The sequence below is a fragment of the Ursus arctos genome, unplaced genomic scaffold (assembly GCF_023065955.2).
Source record: "Ursus arctos isolate Adak ecotype North America unplaced genomic scaffold, UrsArc2.0 scaffold_20, whole genome shotgun sequence".
Taxonomy (NCBI): Eukaryota; Metazoa; Chordata; class Mammalia; order Carnivora; family Ursidae; genus Ursus; species Ursus arctos.
The window spans coordinates 13,140,026-13,152,944 of record NW_026622875.1 but is presented as its reverse complement, the minus strand read 5'-3'; the positions used below and the strand labels follow the sequence as shown (position 1 = coordinate 13,152,944).

Sequence of the window (12,919 nt, the reverse complement as noted above, 5' to 3'; positions counted from 1 at the left end):
CTACCCATTGGGTTATATTTCAGGGATCCGAGGTTTTGTTTTTCCTTGATCCTTTTGGCTAGACTAAGAGAAGGGAGGCGGGGGGTGGCAGGGGAATTGAGACATCTGGGTATGAACCTTAAAGACTTTGCATCTCTTATAAGGAAGGTGAAGCCTGGGTGGGAGGAGTGGGGTGCAGGCAGATGGCAGCGAGTCTATGTCTTTAGGTTGCTGCCTTGAAAAAAAAAAAAAAAAAAAGAAAATTGGAAATAAGATACTGTCTCGGCCAGGGATTGGTCCTGAAGTATTGTAGGTCTTTCTGGCCTCGTTCTCATCCGGACCCAACATTTCAGGAAGGCTTCCTAAGGTGACCTAAGATGAAACGATCCCCAGAGACTTAGCACATCTAAAGATGTGCTTTCACTTGTGAGCAGTGGTCAGTATTGATGTGCTTTTAGTTTTTTAAAAACAAACTTCAGAAGCGATCCTTTTCCATCTTCCCTCCGCTGAAGCCACGTACTTCTTAAGTCAAAAGTTTTTACTCAAATGAGTGTTTTGCAGAGAGCACGCTGACGTTCTTGCCTTCCATCTTCCCCTCTAGAAAACAGCCCTATCCACTGGGATCGGAGCTGGCTCAAGTAATGTGATAAGGATGTGTATTCATTATCTGTATAGTTTGTGGAGTTAAGTAACTTTTTTTCTCCCCCCAAACTTTATGTTGAAGGAGTATCCACAGAGCAACATATACCGAGTGCCTCCTAACTACTCACCCATTTCCTCCCAGATGTTGCACCATCCGCAGTCCACCTTGTGGGGCTACAACCTCATGGGGCAGCCCCAGCAGCCGGGTTTTTTCCTTCAGAACCAATCACTTGCTCCAGGTATGTGAAGAGACAGTGTGGCCAGGTCACTCTTGAGATGTGAAGTAGCTTGGGGTTGTCTTTACTTTTAACCTGAAATCGTCACAAAACATGGAATTTACAAGAACGGAGTACTCAGTTGACATTTCTGTAATCCTTTACACTTGAAATGTTTTTTCTTCTTCTAAAATAAGGGTTTTTTATTTTTTTACTTATTTATTTTTTTTTAAAGATTTTATTTATTTATTCGACAGAGATAGAGACAGCCAGCGAGAGAGGGAACACAAGCAGGGGGAGTGGGAGAGGAAGAAGCAGGCTCATAGCGGAAGAGCCCGATGTGGGGCTCGATCCCATAACACCAGGATCACGCCCTGAGCCGAAGGCAGACGCTTAACCGCTGTGCCACCCAGGTGCCCCTAAAATAAGGGTTTTTTAATGTTTCTCTTAATCTGTTTTTGATTGTCACATACATGAATGTATTCTGATTATAAGAATCAAATAATACGTGAGCATATAGAGTGATTCAATATGTGGCCAATTCGGGAGCGTTTCTCAAGTGTTAAAATACAGTTTTAATTGCTAGGTTATGTTCTGAGTTGGGAGTTTTCATTCAGTGTTAGAAGGAAATTAGCCACTGATGAAAATTTGCAATATCAGACATAAAGTTGACAAAAGTTGTATTTTGTGAAATTTGTGTGTTTTTGTCAGATATATTCTTATCGGTGTTTTTAAAAATTAGACAATATTGCACAGTATCGTTATTTTCTTATGTTTTGAATTGTAAATTGTTTATCCTGTGAAGTATTTCAGAAATTTGGTTCAGCAGGTAGATTGAGATTCAAAGAAGGAAAACTACTGAATCTGTAGTAGGTGTTCCTGATTTTAGTATTGCTTTCATTCAAGCCCAAGTAGACTTTATATCTGAAATGAGCATTTCTTAAATAAAAATTTCTTACTTAGAAATGAAATTAATTTTTTTAAAGTTTTTTTTCTAAGTGAAAGTTTGCTCATTCAACAAAATAGTGTATTTTGAGATCTTAGTCTGCATGTTGTGATTTTTATTGTAATTTGAGTATGACATTTTGAGGCCTAGAAAAGACATTGTTTGATTCTTGGCTTACAGCAGGCAAGAATTCATATTCTGTCCTCTAAATCAGAGGTTGAGAGGGCTGGTCTGGAAGTTATAGTTCTAGGTTCAGTTCTGGCTCAACCACTCTCCTACTGTGTAATCTTGACCTGCCAGGTCTTAATTTCTCTGTGCCTCAGCTTGGTTATCTGTAAAAGAGATATTTTAATATATGCCCTCATAGAGTCAGTGATTCAATTATTTATTCAACAAAATGTATTGAACTTCATAATGTTCCAGACTCTGTTTTGGGTGATAGGATATTGCAGTATACAAAATGAGTAAAAACGTTCATTCTTCTGTGGTGAAATAAGGGTTCTATTATACATGCACACACATACAACTATGTATATGTGTGTGTGTTTATAATTTAAGTTTTTAAAAATGTGGGGGCGCCTGGGTGGCACAGCGGTTAAGCGTCTGCCTTCGGCTCAGGGCGTGGTCCCGGCATTATGGGATCGAGCCCCACATCAGGCTCCTCCACTATGAGCCTGCTTCTTCCTCTCCCACTCCCCCTGCTTGTGTTCCCTCTCTCCCTGGCTGTCTCTATCTCTGTCAAATAAATAAATAAAATCTTTAAAAAAAAATGTAGCTCATTAGAAGATGGCCTAACCCAGCAGACATGTGCAGCAAATGATCTTAACATATTCCACCTCAGGACTTTTGCACCTGCTGGCCCCCCGTGCCTGGAGTGCTTACCTTTAGATATTTTACGTGGCTCACTGCCTCCCTCCTTTGGGCTTGGTCAGATACCATTTTCTCAGTGGGCTTCCACTGACCACCTTCGTTTATAAATGGCAAGCCACACCCGTTCCCTGCACCCTGTTCCCCTCTCCTTTCTGTTTCTCCATAGATTAGCACTTGGTTATATCCTATATATTTAACTCACTTACTGGTTTATTATCCAGCTTTCCCACAATGGGGCAGGTATGTTTTCTGTTTCATTCACTGTAGTGTCCTCAGAACTTAGAGCAACCTCTGACTTTTAGTAAGCTCTTAAAAATAGGTTGTTGAATGAATTAATAATGTAGACTACAAAAGAGTAAACTAGACAATGACAAATGTGGAAAATAATATACAATCATTTTCCCATTCGACTTTCTCTTTTCAGTTCCAAAATTTTTTAGCATTTTTAAACACCAATTCAGTATGAATTGAAGGCTAAGTATTTTATAAAGACCTATACTTTCTTTCCCTAGAATATTATAAAAGATGTTTAAAGTTAAGGAAGTTTAGGTATTGGATAAGTTTTAAGTACGATGACATGTAAGAAAAAAATGTTAGAGAAAATAAGCATTTATAGGGATATTTATGTTGAATTGATTTTTGTAAAAATGTGAATCCTATGAAGTTGAAGAGTGTACAGTATGCTTTCATTCATATATAGTTAAAATGCAAAGCAGTAAGCCCCCTCGACACACATGTGTGCATGCACACACGCACACACACACCCGCCTCTCTACTTTGTCTTTTTCGCATATACACACTGTTATAGTAATATTATAAGGAAATACTTGGGAATATTAAACACCATATTCAGAATAGCATTTGGTGAGAGAAGGTGAGGAAAGTAATTAGGTAAGAATGTGCAGAAGGCTTCAGGGATACTTACTATATTTCTTTAGTTGGCTCAAAGTACAATGTTATAAAAAAGTTAGGAAACTTAAAAGAAAGTGGACTATGGCCTAATCCTTAGAAAGGATCTCCTTTATCTATAAAATAGTCCATTAAGTTTTTGTGTATTAGTATAGTTCCAGTTCTTGCTTCCAACAAAAGTTACCTTGCCATATGTTACTTAAATTGACTTTCCTGTTTTTTCCCAATGTTCTTTAAATCCTGCTGAATAATTTCATAAATCACGTTGCTGGTTGTGGTTCTGAACCTTTAAGAGAATGTGGGTTTTCAGCGCTAAAATGTTTGTTCCCACCATAAAACTTACTTAAAAAAAAAAAGATAAAACATCTTTTGTGAGATAATTATATTTATATAGAGGATTTCGTAACACATATATTAAACTATCTTGTAAATGAGTGATTGACACCTCATTTGAAGCCAACAAATATTGAAAAATTTTCCCTCCAAACTCTTAAAGGCATTTGACAAATTATATATGCAAATATGTTAAGGATTTCCTTCGGTTTCTCAGGCGTCACTATAATCAACTTTTCCTGTTTGATTTCAAGCCTTCAAGAAGATGTGTTTTGTCTTTTGAGTCATGGTATTTGAAGTTTCCAAGCCTTTCAAGTTTTGAAAGTATTTTCATGTCACTGTACGACGAAAGAGGCATTTTTATTTTGCCATGGTAAAGAAACTTAAATACCATGAGCTTCAAATTTGTTTAAAATGACAGAAGAGTTTCTATGACTGGCTTAGGACACTTGGCCAAATATACCAGGAAAGCAGTACACTTTATGCAGGTAACGTGTTCCCGAGGGCCTTGCATGATTTAAAACCCACGTGATTCTAAAATCATGTCCTCAAGTCCGTTTCAGGCATTTCAGCGGATCAGCCGAAGTGGGGCCTCCGTGGTATCACTGAAATACTGTAATTCACTCCTACATCACTGTCCCCATCCTTTAGGAATTATGCAGTTGTCAACATATCTTTAATATCTGTATGGTGTGTGGCGGGTCTTAGTTTCCGTTTGCTCCTAAAGTGAGGCTTAGAAGGTAAGGTTTCTATGTTTTGATATAATAAGGAAGACCTGTTGCATTAACACGCATAGAGAGCCCATCTTTCTGGTTGCTTTTGTAGGTGGCTCCAGACTGGACCCCACGGGCTCCTTCGTCCCCACCAACACCAAACAAGCTCTGTCCAACATGCTGCAGCGGCGCTCGGGCGCCATGATGCAGCCGCCCCCGCTGCACGCCATCACCTCCCAGCAGCAGTTTCTACAGATGAAGCTCCTGCAGCAGCAGCAGCAGCAGCGGCTTCTCAGGCAAGCCCAGGCTCGACCATTCCAACAGGTTTGTCCAGATCCGGCAACGGAGCCCTCTGCTTTCTGTTAGCGCCTCTCGCTAGGGATGAGAGTGGGGCACGGGGCGTATTCTTCCTGCCCGTGTATCCCTGAAATCTCCTGTGAGCGCAGGTATAACTCTCCTACGGGTTTATACCTCTCGTGTATTTTACTGTTACCGTTGATCAAATAAGAACTTGAAGTATCTTTAACTTGAAGCATTAAAAGTACGCCTTAAAGCAAGAAAAGCTAATGGCTCTCCAGCCACTGAGAATCAGCAGGTCTTTATCCCTGTAGTGACCCTAACTGAGCACTCATTCCCTATAATTACCACCATATTCTGTACTCCCTTTAGCTCCTACTTCCATTTATTACTAGATTGATCACTCTGAGGTTTTATTTCTAAAGTCCTGTTGTTTCTTAGGCTTCTCCCTACAATGCTCTGCATAGACTCTATTTTCAGTATGTACTTAAATAAGGTCTATAGCAAATAATATATTACAAATAATAGTCAGTGTGTGGATATCTTCAGTTTCATTCTTGATTTATATCATTGCTATTTTTATGCCCTCTAACTCAATTTTCTTTAACTTTTGAGATGACAGTGATTGTTCAACAAAACAATGGTGGGGATCCTACGCAGCTTACTATAGGCTCATGAAGCCCACAGATCTGTACAAATAAATAAAATAGAAAAAGAGGAGGTGAGATTGGGACCCCCCCCTCCATTTCTATATACTTTCTGTACTTTCCAATTTTTCTAAAAAATGCACTATTTTAATGAAGATGAGGATAATAATAGCAGCTAACACTAATAGAGCACTTACTATTTGCCAAAATATTTTTTTAAAAAAGATTTTGTTTATTCTTTTTGAGAGAGAGACAGAGAGTGAGCATGAGCAGGGGGGAGAGGCAGAGGGAGAAGCAGACTCCTCACTGAGCCCAGAGCTCCATGTGGGACTCAGTCCCAGGACCTGGAGATCATGACCTGAGCTGAAGGCAGACACTTAACCATCTGAGCCACCCAGGCGCCCCCCCCAAAACATTTCTAAGTGCTTTAAATGTATTAGTTATCTTAGGTCCCACAACAACCCTGGGATTTAGGTACTTTTTTGAACCTCAAAGGAAGTAGCCAATCCACAGGTGTATCTTGCTGTAAGAAAAACCATAAAACTTTGAAATTAGCAAGAAATCTTAATGCTTTTAAAAATATCCTTTATATTTTGGGTAGCTTTCTAGGCATATCTCCATTGTGTAACTTATGGCACTTTTGCATTCAGTCCACTTAGTGATTTGGGGCGGCTGGAGGTTGGACGGTTAGTTATACATTCTTAAAAATGGTTCTTGTTTTTACCTGCATTATAAGAAGGACAGGAGAGTGGAAATAGGTCAACTGTACGAGAATGCGACCAACGGTCACTGCATGTTTGTCCCTCCCTGACCTCTAGCAATTGCTTACACTCTCTCTGGGTGTCAGGTAAGGTGGGCCTACGTTGCTTCTTACACAGAAATGATAAGGATTTTGATTGAAATACTAAGAAATACTTATTTTGCTTAAATAAGCAGCATGTTTGGTGCCATTTAAAAAACTCGGTGGGATTTTAGCTATTCTTGAGGATGAGCAAAAATAGTTATTACCGTTTCGAATCTTGTCAAGATTAAAAAAAAGCTTGCTGTACGTTGAGTAACCATCCTGCCAGAATGAATTCAGCTCCCTTTTAAAGTAATTGAGGCCTAAGATAAAATTTATCTTCCACTAAGTTTATTTCTTCATATCTACCTTTTTATCACAGGGTATAATTTGTCTTATTAATAGCCCACTTTCAGACTATTACTGCTAAGTTCAATTTTGAATTGCTCTAAGGAATAGCATGGGGGCAAAACTCTCTGGGCTATTTATAGGTAAACATGCTTTTCCTCAAGCTTCACTTCTGTTATAAGTCATGACAAGCAATTTCCTCCAAAAGCACATTTTTTTTTAAAAGAAACGGAATAGAATAACCTACATATAATCAAAGATTCATGCATATTTGCAGAGAAGGCAAGCTTATGATCTAAAATATACCTGGACGTCCCCATTACTTCTACATTTTTCCTCAAAACTCTCAAAAATACCTGACTATTCTTTTATACCACTTAAAGTTGTATTGCTTGTACAAATAAGAATTAACAAATAGTTGGCTATTTTTCTGATTCTTTCTGCCAGCTGTTTCTTTCCTTTTTCTTTTCTTCTCATTTTTGTCTTTTCTTTCTCTCTCTCTCGCTCTCTTCCTCCCCCCAACCCTTCCCCTTTCCTTTCCTTTCCTTTCCTTTCCTTTCCTTTCCTTTCCTTCTTTCGAAGTCAGGAATTCCTTCTTCAAGCAGTGAAGACACAACTTTGTAACAGTGATTGTAAAATATTTACCTTCTTCTCCCCCCATATTTTTTAACAGTTCGTTGAAACTTGCTTTTTTGTTTCTGATGGGCTTTCAGAAACAGTCTTTTTTTTTTTTTTTCTCATCTCACCATTCTTTAGATGTTGGATACTTGAGGGAAAATAGTATTCTTCTAAGGAAGCAAAATACACGCATGGTGCAGCGAGATGGTCGAATGGTCCCACCTAGGTCAGTGAGGTCAGTGAGGTCATATGTAGCATTTGCCAGAGTGCCTGCAGCTAGGATGTCTGGCGGAAATGTTAGCTCCTTTCCTCTCATATACAAACGATTAATATACCCGGAATCTAGCTAAATAAGGTATTGTGGAGGAAAAAATTCTCCTTGTGGTAATCCTTCAACTGGAATAAATGCAGGATTATATGGAATATAAGTGATATTGATAAGTTGTTTTAATAGATGGTTCTGGATGCCGTTGTTTTTCTACTAAGTACTGACCTATATCCTTCATGATAAGAAATGATAGAGAAATGTTGATTCTGATTTTGGCCAGGACCATTTTCTCAGGTTACATGCCTATATGTAATGTGACTCTCTATAGCTATGTAAGAACTTGTCATGTCTTTTTTTCTTAAGAAATAGAAATCATTTTTCTTTTTATCCTAGCAGTTTTCTAATTATAAGAATCCGTGTTCTTAAATGTAGCAAATGTGTTAGATAATTTTCATTGATCTTAACCTTCAACACTGATTTTTGGAAGTTTAGCAGATACTTATTTTAAAGACTGATGAGTTTCCCAAGCCTTAGATGTGACTGCTGCCTAGGCCAGTTGTCCAATAACCACCCCCGGTAGCCCCTCTTCTGATAAGATCAGACACCAGATCTTATACTCCGTATTATCTTTGCATCTAGTGAGCAGAGGATAGGAATTTATGAAAGGTTTTCAAATGAATGCATGTTTTGAGAAACTATTTCCAGGACCTTAGAGCTTCCTAGTAGCCTCAAGCCTTAGCAGCCTGATTTTTATCCACAAATTCATCTTAACAGTCCTGAGTGCTTCCAGAAACTGCTTCCAGCAGTGACCTCTGCTATGGTTCTTTTGAAAACCTAGATGGGGCAGGGAGGACATAAATTCCTGGATTCTGGATATGTCTCAGACCATACAGAAGAATGCCCTTAGCCTCTTTCCACCTTAATGGAAAGAAGCTGATGTACCTAGGAATCACCTAGCCTTAGCTAGTGCACAATGAAAACTCCAGTATTATTATAAAATAACTCTGTGCCCACGGCAGAAACAACATCTGCTTTAGGCGGTCATGGGATTTTGTGTTATGGACCATTCTTATATTTCCTAAAGAATGTATTAAGACATTGGTGTAGTGTCTAGAAAACAGATGCTAAGTAGCATGGATACTGTTAAGTATTTTTAATCAAATTATTTGATGCAATGGTTATAATTGAGTGTGCTTTCTTACAGCTCTAGTACGTACCGGTACGCATAAGGAAGGAAACTTGTTTTCATTCTTTTTAGTACACTCTTTACCCAGGAAAGTAAAAATGATCACTCTCCATTCCTTACAGAATGTCCCTTATTTAAAGGGGGCTCACTGTAGCAAATATGTCACCTTTCTGTGCCTCAAAGCCTCATCTATAAAATGGAGCTAATGCAATATTTACTTTATAGGGTTCTTGTGAAATTAATGTTTTAATACACATAACAGCCCTTATAACAGTGGCTGGCTCATAGTAAGTGCTCAAAAGATGTTAGCTGTCATCCTTGTTGTTAATGTTTTAATAGTGTCATGAATGTATTATTTCAAAGGAAATCTCTATCCCATAAAAATGATCTCTATTTTCTTAAATATGTTAAGGATTGAAAGAGAAGAAAAACACTTCAAATGCTTTACTTCTGTCATTATATTAATTGTCCCTAATAAGACTGGTGCTCAGTGGCTGCCCATAGAAGAGGCCAGTAAGAAGGAATGTTGTTTAGTTTGTTTGGTTTTCCTAATAGCCATTTTGGTTTCTTGAAGCAGTGTATTTTTACTGTCTAAATTCTATAATATAAACTTGAGAGGGGCTGATTCCAATTTCAGTGTTAAAAATATCGCTATATTTTCTGCAAATCCTATGGGAATCATTACAAAATACAGAATTTTGGTGAAAATAATGCAAAATGCTGCTTAAATTGTTTTCCAGTTCTCTTACATCCAATATTTTTCTTCTGGCAGAAGGAACATCCTTCATCAGCCCCCCCTCCTCCCCGCATGCGCGCGCGCGCGTGCGCACACACACACACGCACACACACCCGTATCAGTTTTCTAGGGAGGGGGCTTTTGGAGGGAATCTTTTAAGTTTTGATCCAAGAAAAGGACTTAATTGTTTGCCTTGTTTTATGGTATAGCTCTATCCTAATTTCCCCTTTCAGTGCACAAAATCATTTTGCTGTTCTTCGTAGTAATCAATGCTAGCCAGTTTAATAGTCCAAAGAAAGACAATGTGTTTAGCTTAAATTTGGCAGAGACAAATTTGGAAGAATGCAATTTGTTATAGACTACAGATAATCATATGGATATTGATGACATTAAAGAAAAGATTTCTGACAGAGGAGGGAAATGATGTGCCCAGTAATAGCTGGTGGTTACTTGTAAGAACATTAGGTTATTAACCACGGGGCAGGTGCTATCATTCTGTATCTAAATGAAGGAATTAGATAACTTAATGAAAGAACAATGACTGAGTCAGAGCCTCCCAGAGTAGTTAGCTCCCTGGCAAAAGTAAATCTGTAACATCCTGAAAACATGCCTCTTGGATTGATGAAACCCATTTAAGTTGAGCGGCTACCCTTTGATAATTAATCTCTTACCCTAGGGATAGAGCGTCACCTTGAAATACCTGTTTCCTTCCTTTGTTCTCTCCCTCCCTCGCTCTCTGGAGGTGTATTTCAAGCATACAGAGAAGAATAGAAAATAGAACAAACACTAATGGACTTACTACCTAGCTTCACTGAATAATAATGTTCTGCCATATTTGTTCTAGGTCATTTAAAAAATAAAACATAACAGTGTGTCTACTCTCGTTTCCCTTCTTTCCTATAAAGAGGTAATCACTATCATGAATTTAGTGTTTTTCTTTATTATGAATGTTTTTTATACTTTTACTACATATTTTTGCAACCATTAACATAAACATATAGTATTAATTTTGGATTTGAAACTTAATGTAATGGTCACACGTGTATCGCATTGTCTTGCAGCTTTTTATTTTGACCAATTTTGAATTATATCTACTTTCTTACATGTTGTTTTATTCATTTGTCTTAGTTGATGCTAGTCCATTATGAATATTAGCATAATATTTATCCATTCTCCTGTTGATCATTTATTTCCAATTTTTTCTTACTTTTAACAATGCTACAGAAGACACATTTGTATGTTTCTTCTGTACATATGGAGAGAATTAGGTAGGGTGTGTACCTGGAAGTGGAGATGCTGATTTGATTTCCAAAGTGGTGGTGATTCTCCTCAGTTGTAAATGACTTTTTCCTTTCTTCACATCCCCACCAACCCTTGATATTGTCAGATCGTAATTTTCTCATTCAGAGCAGTTGAAATAGTATTAGGACATTTTAATTTCTATTTCCCAGTTACCTGTGAATTTAGGCTTCTTTTATACCTTTATTAGCTGTTCAAGGTTTCCCTTCTGTAATTTCCCTGATAGTATAATTTGAGTGTATTTCACAATAATTTTGTTCTTATTTGCTGAAGGTAAGCACAATAGCCATATTGAAACACATCTTGAGTTTTGACAGTTACTTTTAATGCATTCACGTAGATAATATAACTGAAATACATCTGAATGACAAAAATGACCTTAGGAGAAAACCCCTGAACTAGTAAATATGTCCTGAACCCTATCATTTTGTTCCTCGGATGGAAACCCATGTGTCCAGGGAAGTGGATGCTTTACTTATTAATATTTGGCATTTCTCTGCTATTTGAATGTTAAAAAGATTTTCATTTAATTTGATGAAATTATAATTAGGCACCTAAAGTCTAGAAAAGAATGTATGCAGCTTGATTTTTGGGAGAGAGGAGAGAAGAGTGAGGGTTGTTGAGAGTGGACAACTAATAGAAAGATAGTTGTCAGATCCAAATACAAATGTACAGATGCGATGAATTATGTACTTACACCTAAAATAGTGAGAAAAGGTATTTCCTTAGGAAATTCTTCCTATAATTTTTAGTCCTTAGTGTAATAAAATACTTTTTCTATTAGGGTTGATAGTCCTTTGCCTTAGCTCTCTATCTCTAAAACTCGGCGAGAAGAAAATTTTTAACATCTCAGACAAAATGTCACTTGGGATCCGTTTATAAAAATGATCAAACAAGTGAATTATTTACCTGAGAAAGAGAAATTTTCCCCAAGCATCTAGTTACCTTTTTCTAAATCAGATTTCCTGTCAGTGTGTAAACACTGGTGGCCCTGTAATGATTTGTTGTCTGTTTTGGTTGATTGAATGTGCAGTTAACCCAATGCCCAGTTTTCATTTGCACTTAGGATGGAGCTATCTAATTATATATCCCCCAACAATATATGAACCACTGACTTGTTCACTTAATGTCTTGTGTGTTTAATGTGACCCACATGTCCTGAGCTGTCGTGCTGGCTGCAGGCTATGAAGGACTCTGACACCCTGTTGCTCCCAGTGGAGTCCCAGCACCCCTTAGTTACAGCAAGTGTCTGTCTGATAACCTTCTAGTTTCTTCTGTGTCACCATTTAACCTCTGGGTTCTGCTCTCCCATTATATGAATATTACCGTATATGTCCAGTCTTTAGTGATGTCATTTGGTGTATGAACTATAAAGCATTTGTAGGGCCTGGGTTTTTAAGTCGTGACTCCCTGAAACATTGTTTTAAAATGAACTATTTCATGTGTATTGTGGCTACCCACATCATTAGGCTGAAAAAATCTTATCTGTATTGTCTGCCATTTTCTTGCTGTCCCCTTTCTGTAGGACTTCTGTAACTCTGCTGTCTCCCTTCTGGAAGACTTTGACAACATAATGGTAACACCCCTGCTGTCATTCCTTTTTCTGTCTTTTTTGTTTTGTTTTTTAAGTAAATTTTTATAGCATTACTCTTTGAACATCAAAGTGAGAAGTGGGTTATTCTTCAATAGCTGGTAAAACTTATAGTCTTCATTTCACTGTTACTCGGTTTATGTTTGAGACTATAACACAGAATCATGAATGCATCGATCATGTTCGATTTAATGGGATTTATTTCTGATAGTTTTTCCCTTTGATTGCCTCATGATTTTCATCATTTATGTGTACGGTATAGAAACCAATGGACATTCATGGCCTGGGCTTGGGAACATAGACCAGTTCCTGCACCTTCATCTCAGTTCCAGTTTTGAACCCATCTGTTCCTGAGCTCTTGCTTCCCTTTGTGGTAATTCACATCAGTAGCAGAGGAACGCATGGCATGCTGATTCATAGGCCAGTGCAAGATAACGCAAACTGTGGTTATGAAATACGCCCTTCTCATCACATCCCACTCACTGGCTATTCTGAAATTCTCAACAGAACGCATCATCTCTATTTTCTTTCCGGGACGGA

At 37.9% G+C, this 12,919-nt stretch overlaps 1 protein-coding gene across 1 annotated transcript in view; it reads left to right on the top strand.

Moving 5' to 3' along the window:
• The window catches only part of MED12L (mediator complex subunit 12L), a 314,505-nt gene that overhangs the window by 277,354 nt on the left and 24,232 nt on the right, over positions 1-12,919 (top strand). Inside the window, exons 38-39 of the mRNA XM_057315807.1 lie at positions 704-860; positions 4,720-4,931. Coding sequence (XP_057171790.1) covers positions 704-860; positions 4,720-4,931 — 369 coding nt within the window. The remainder of the gene's footprint in view (positions 1-703; positions 861-4,719; positions 4,932-12,919) is intronic.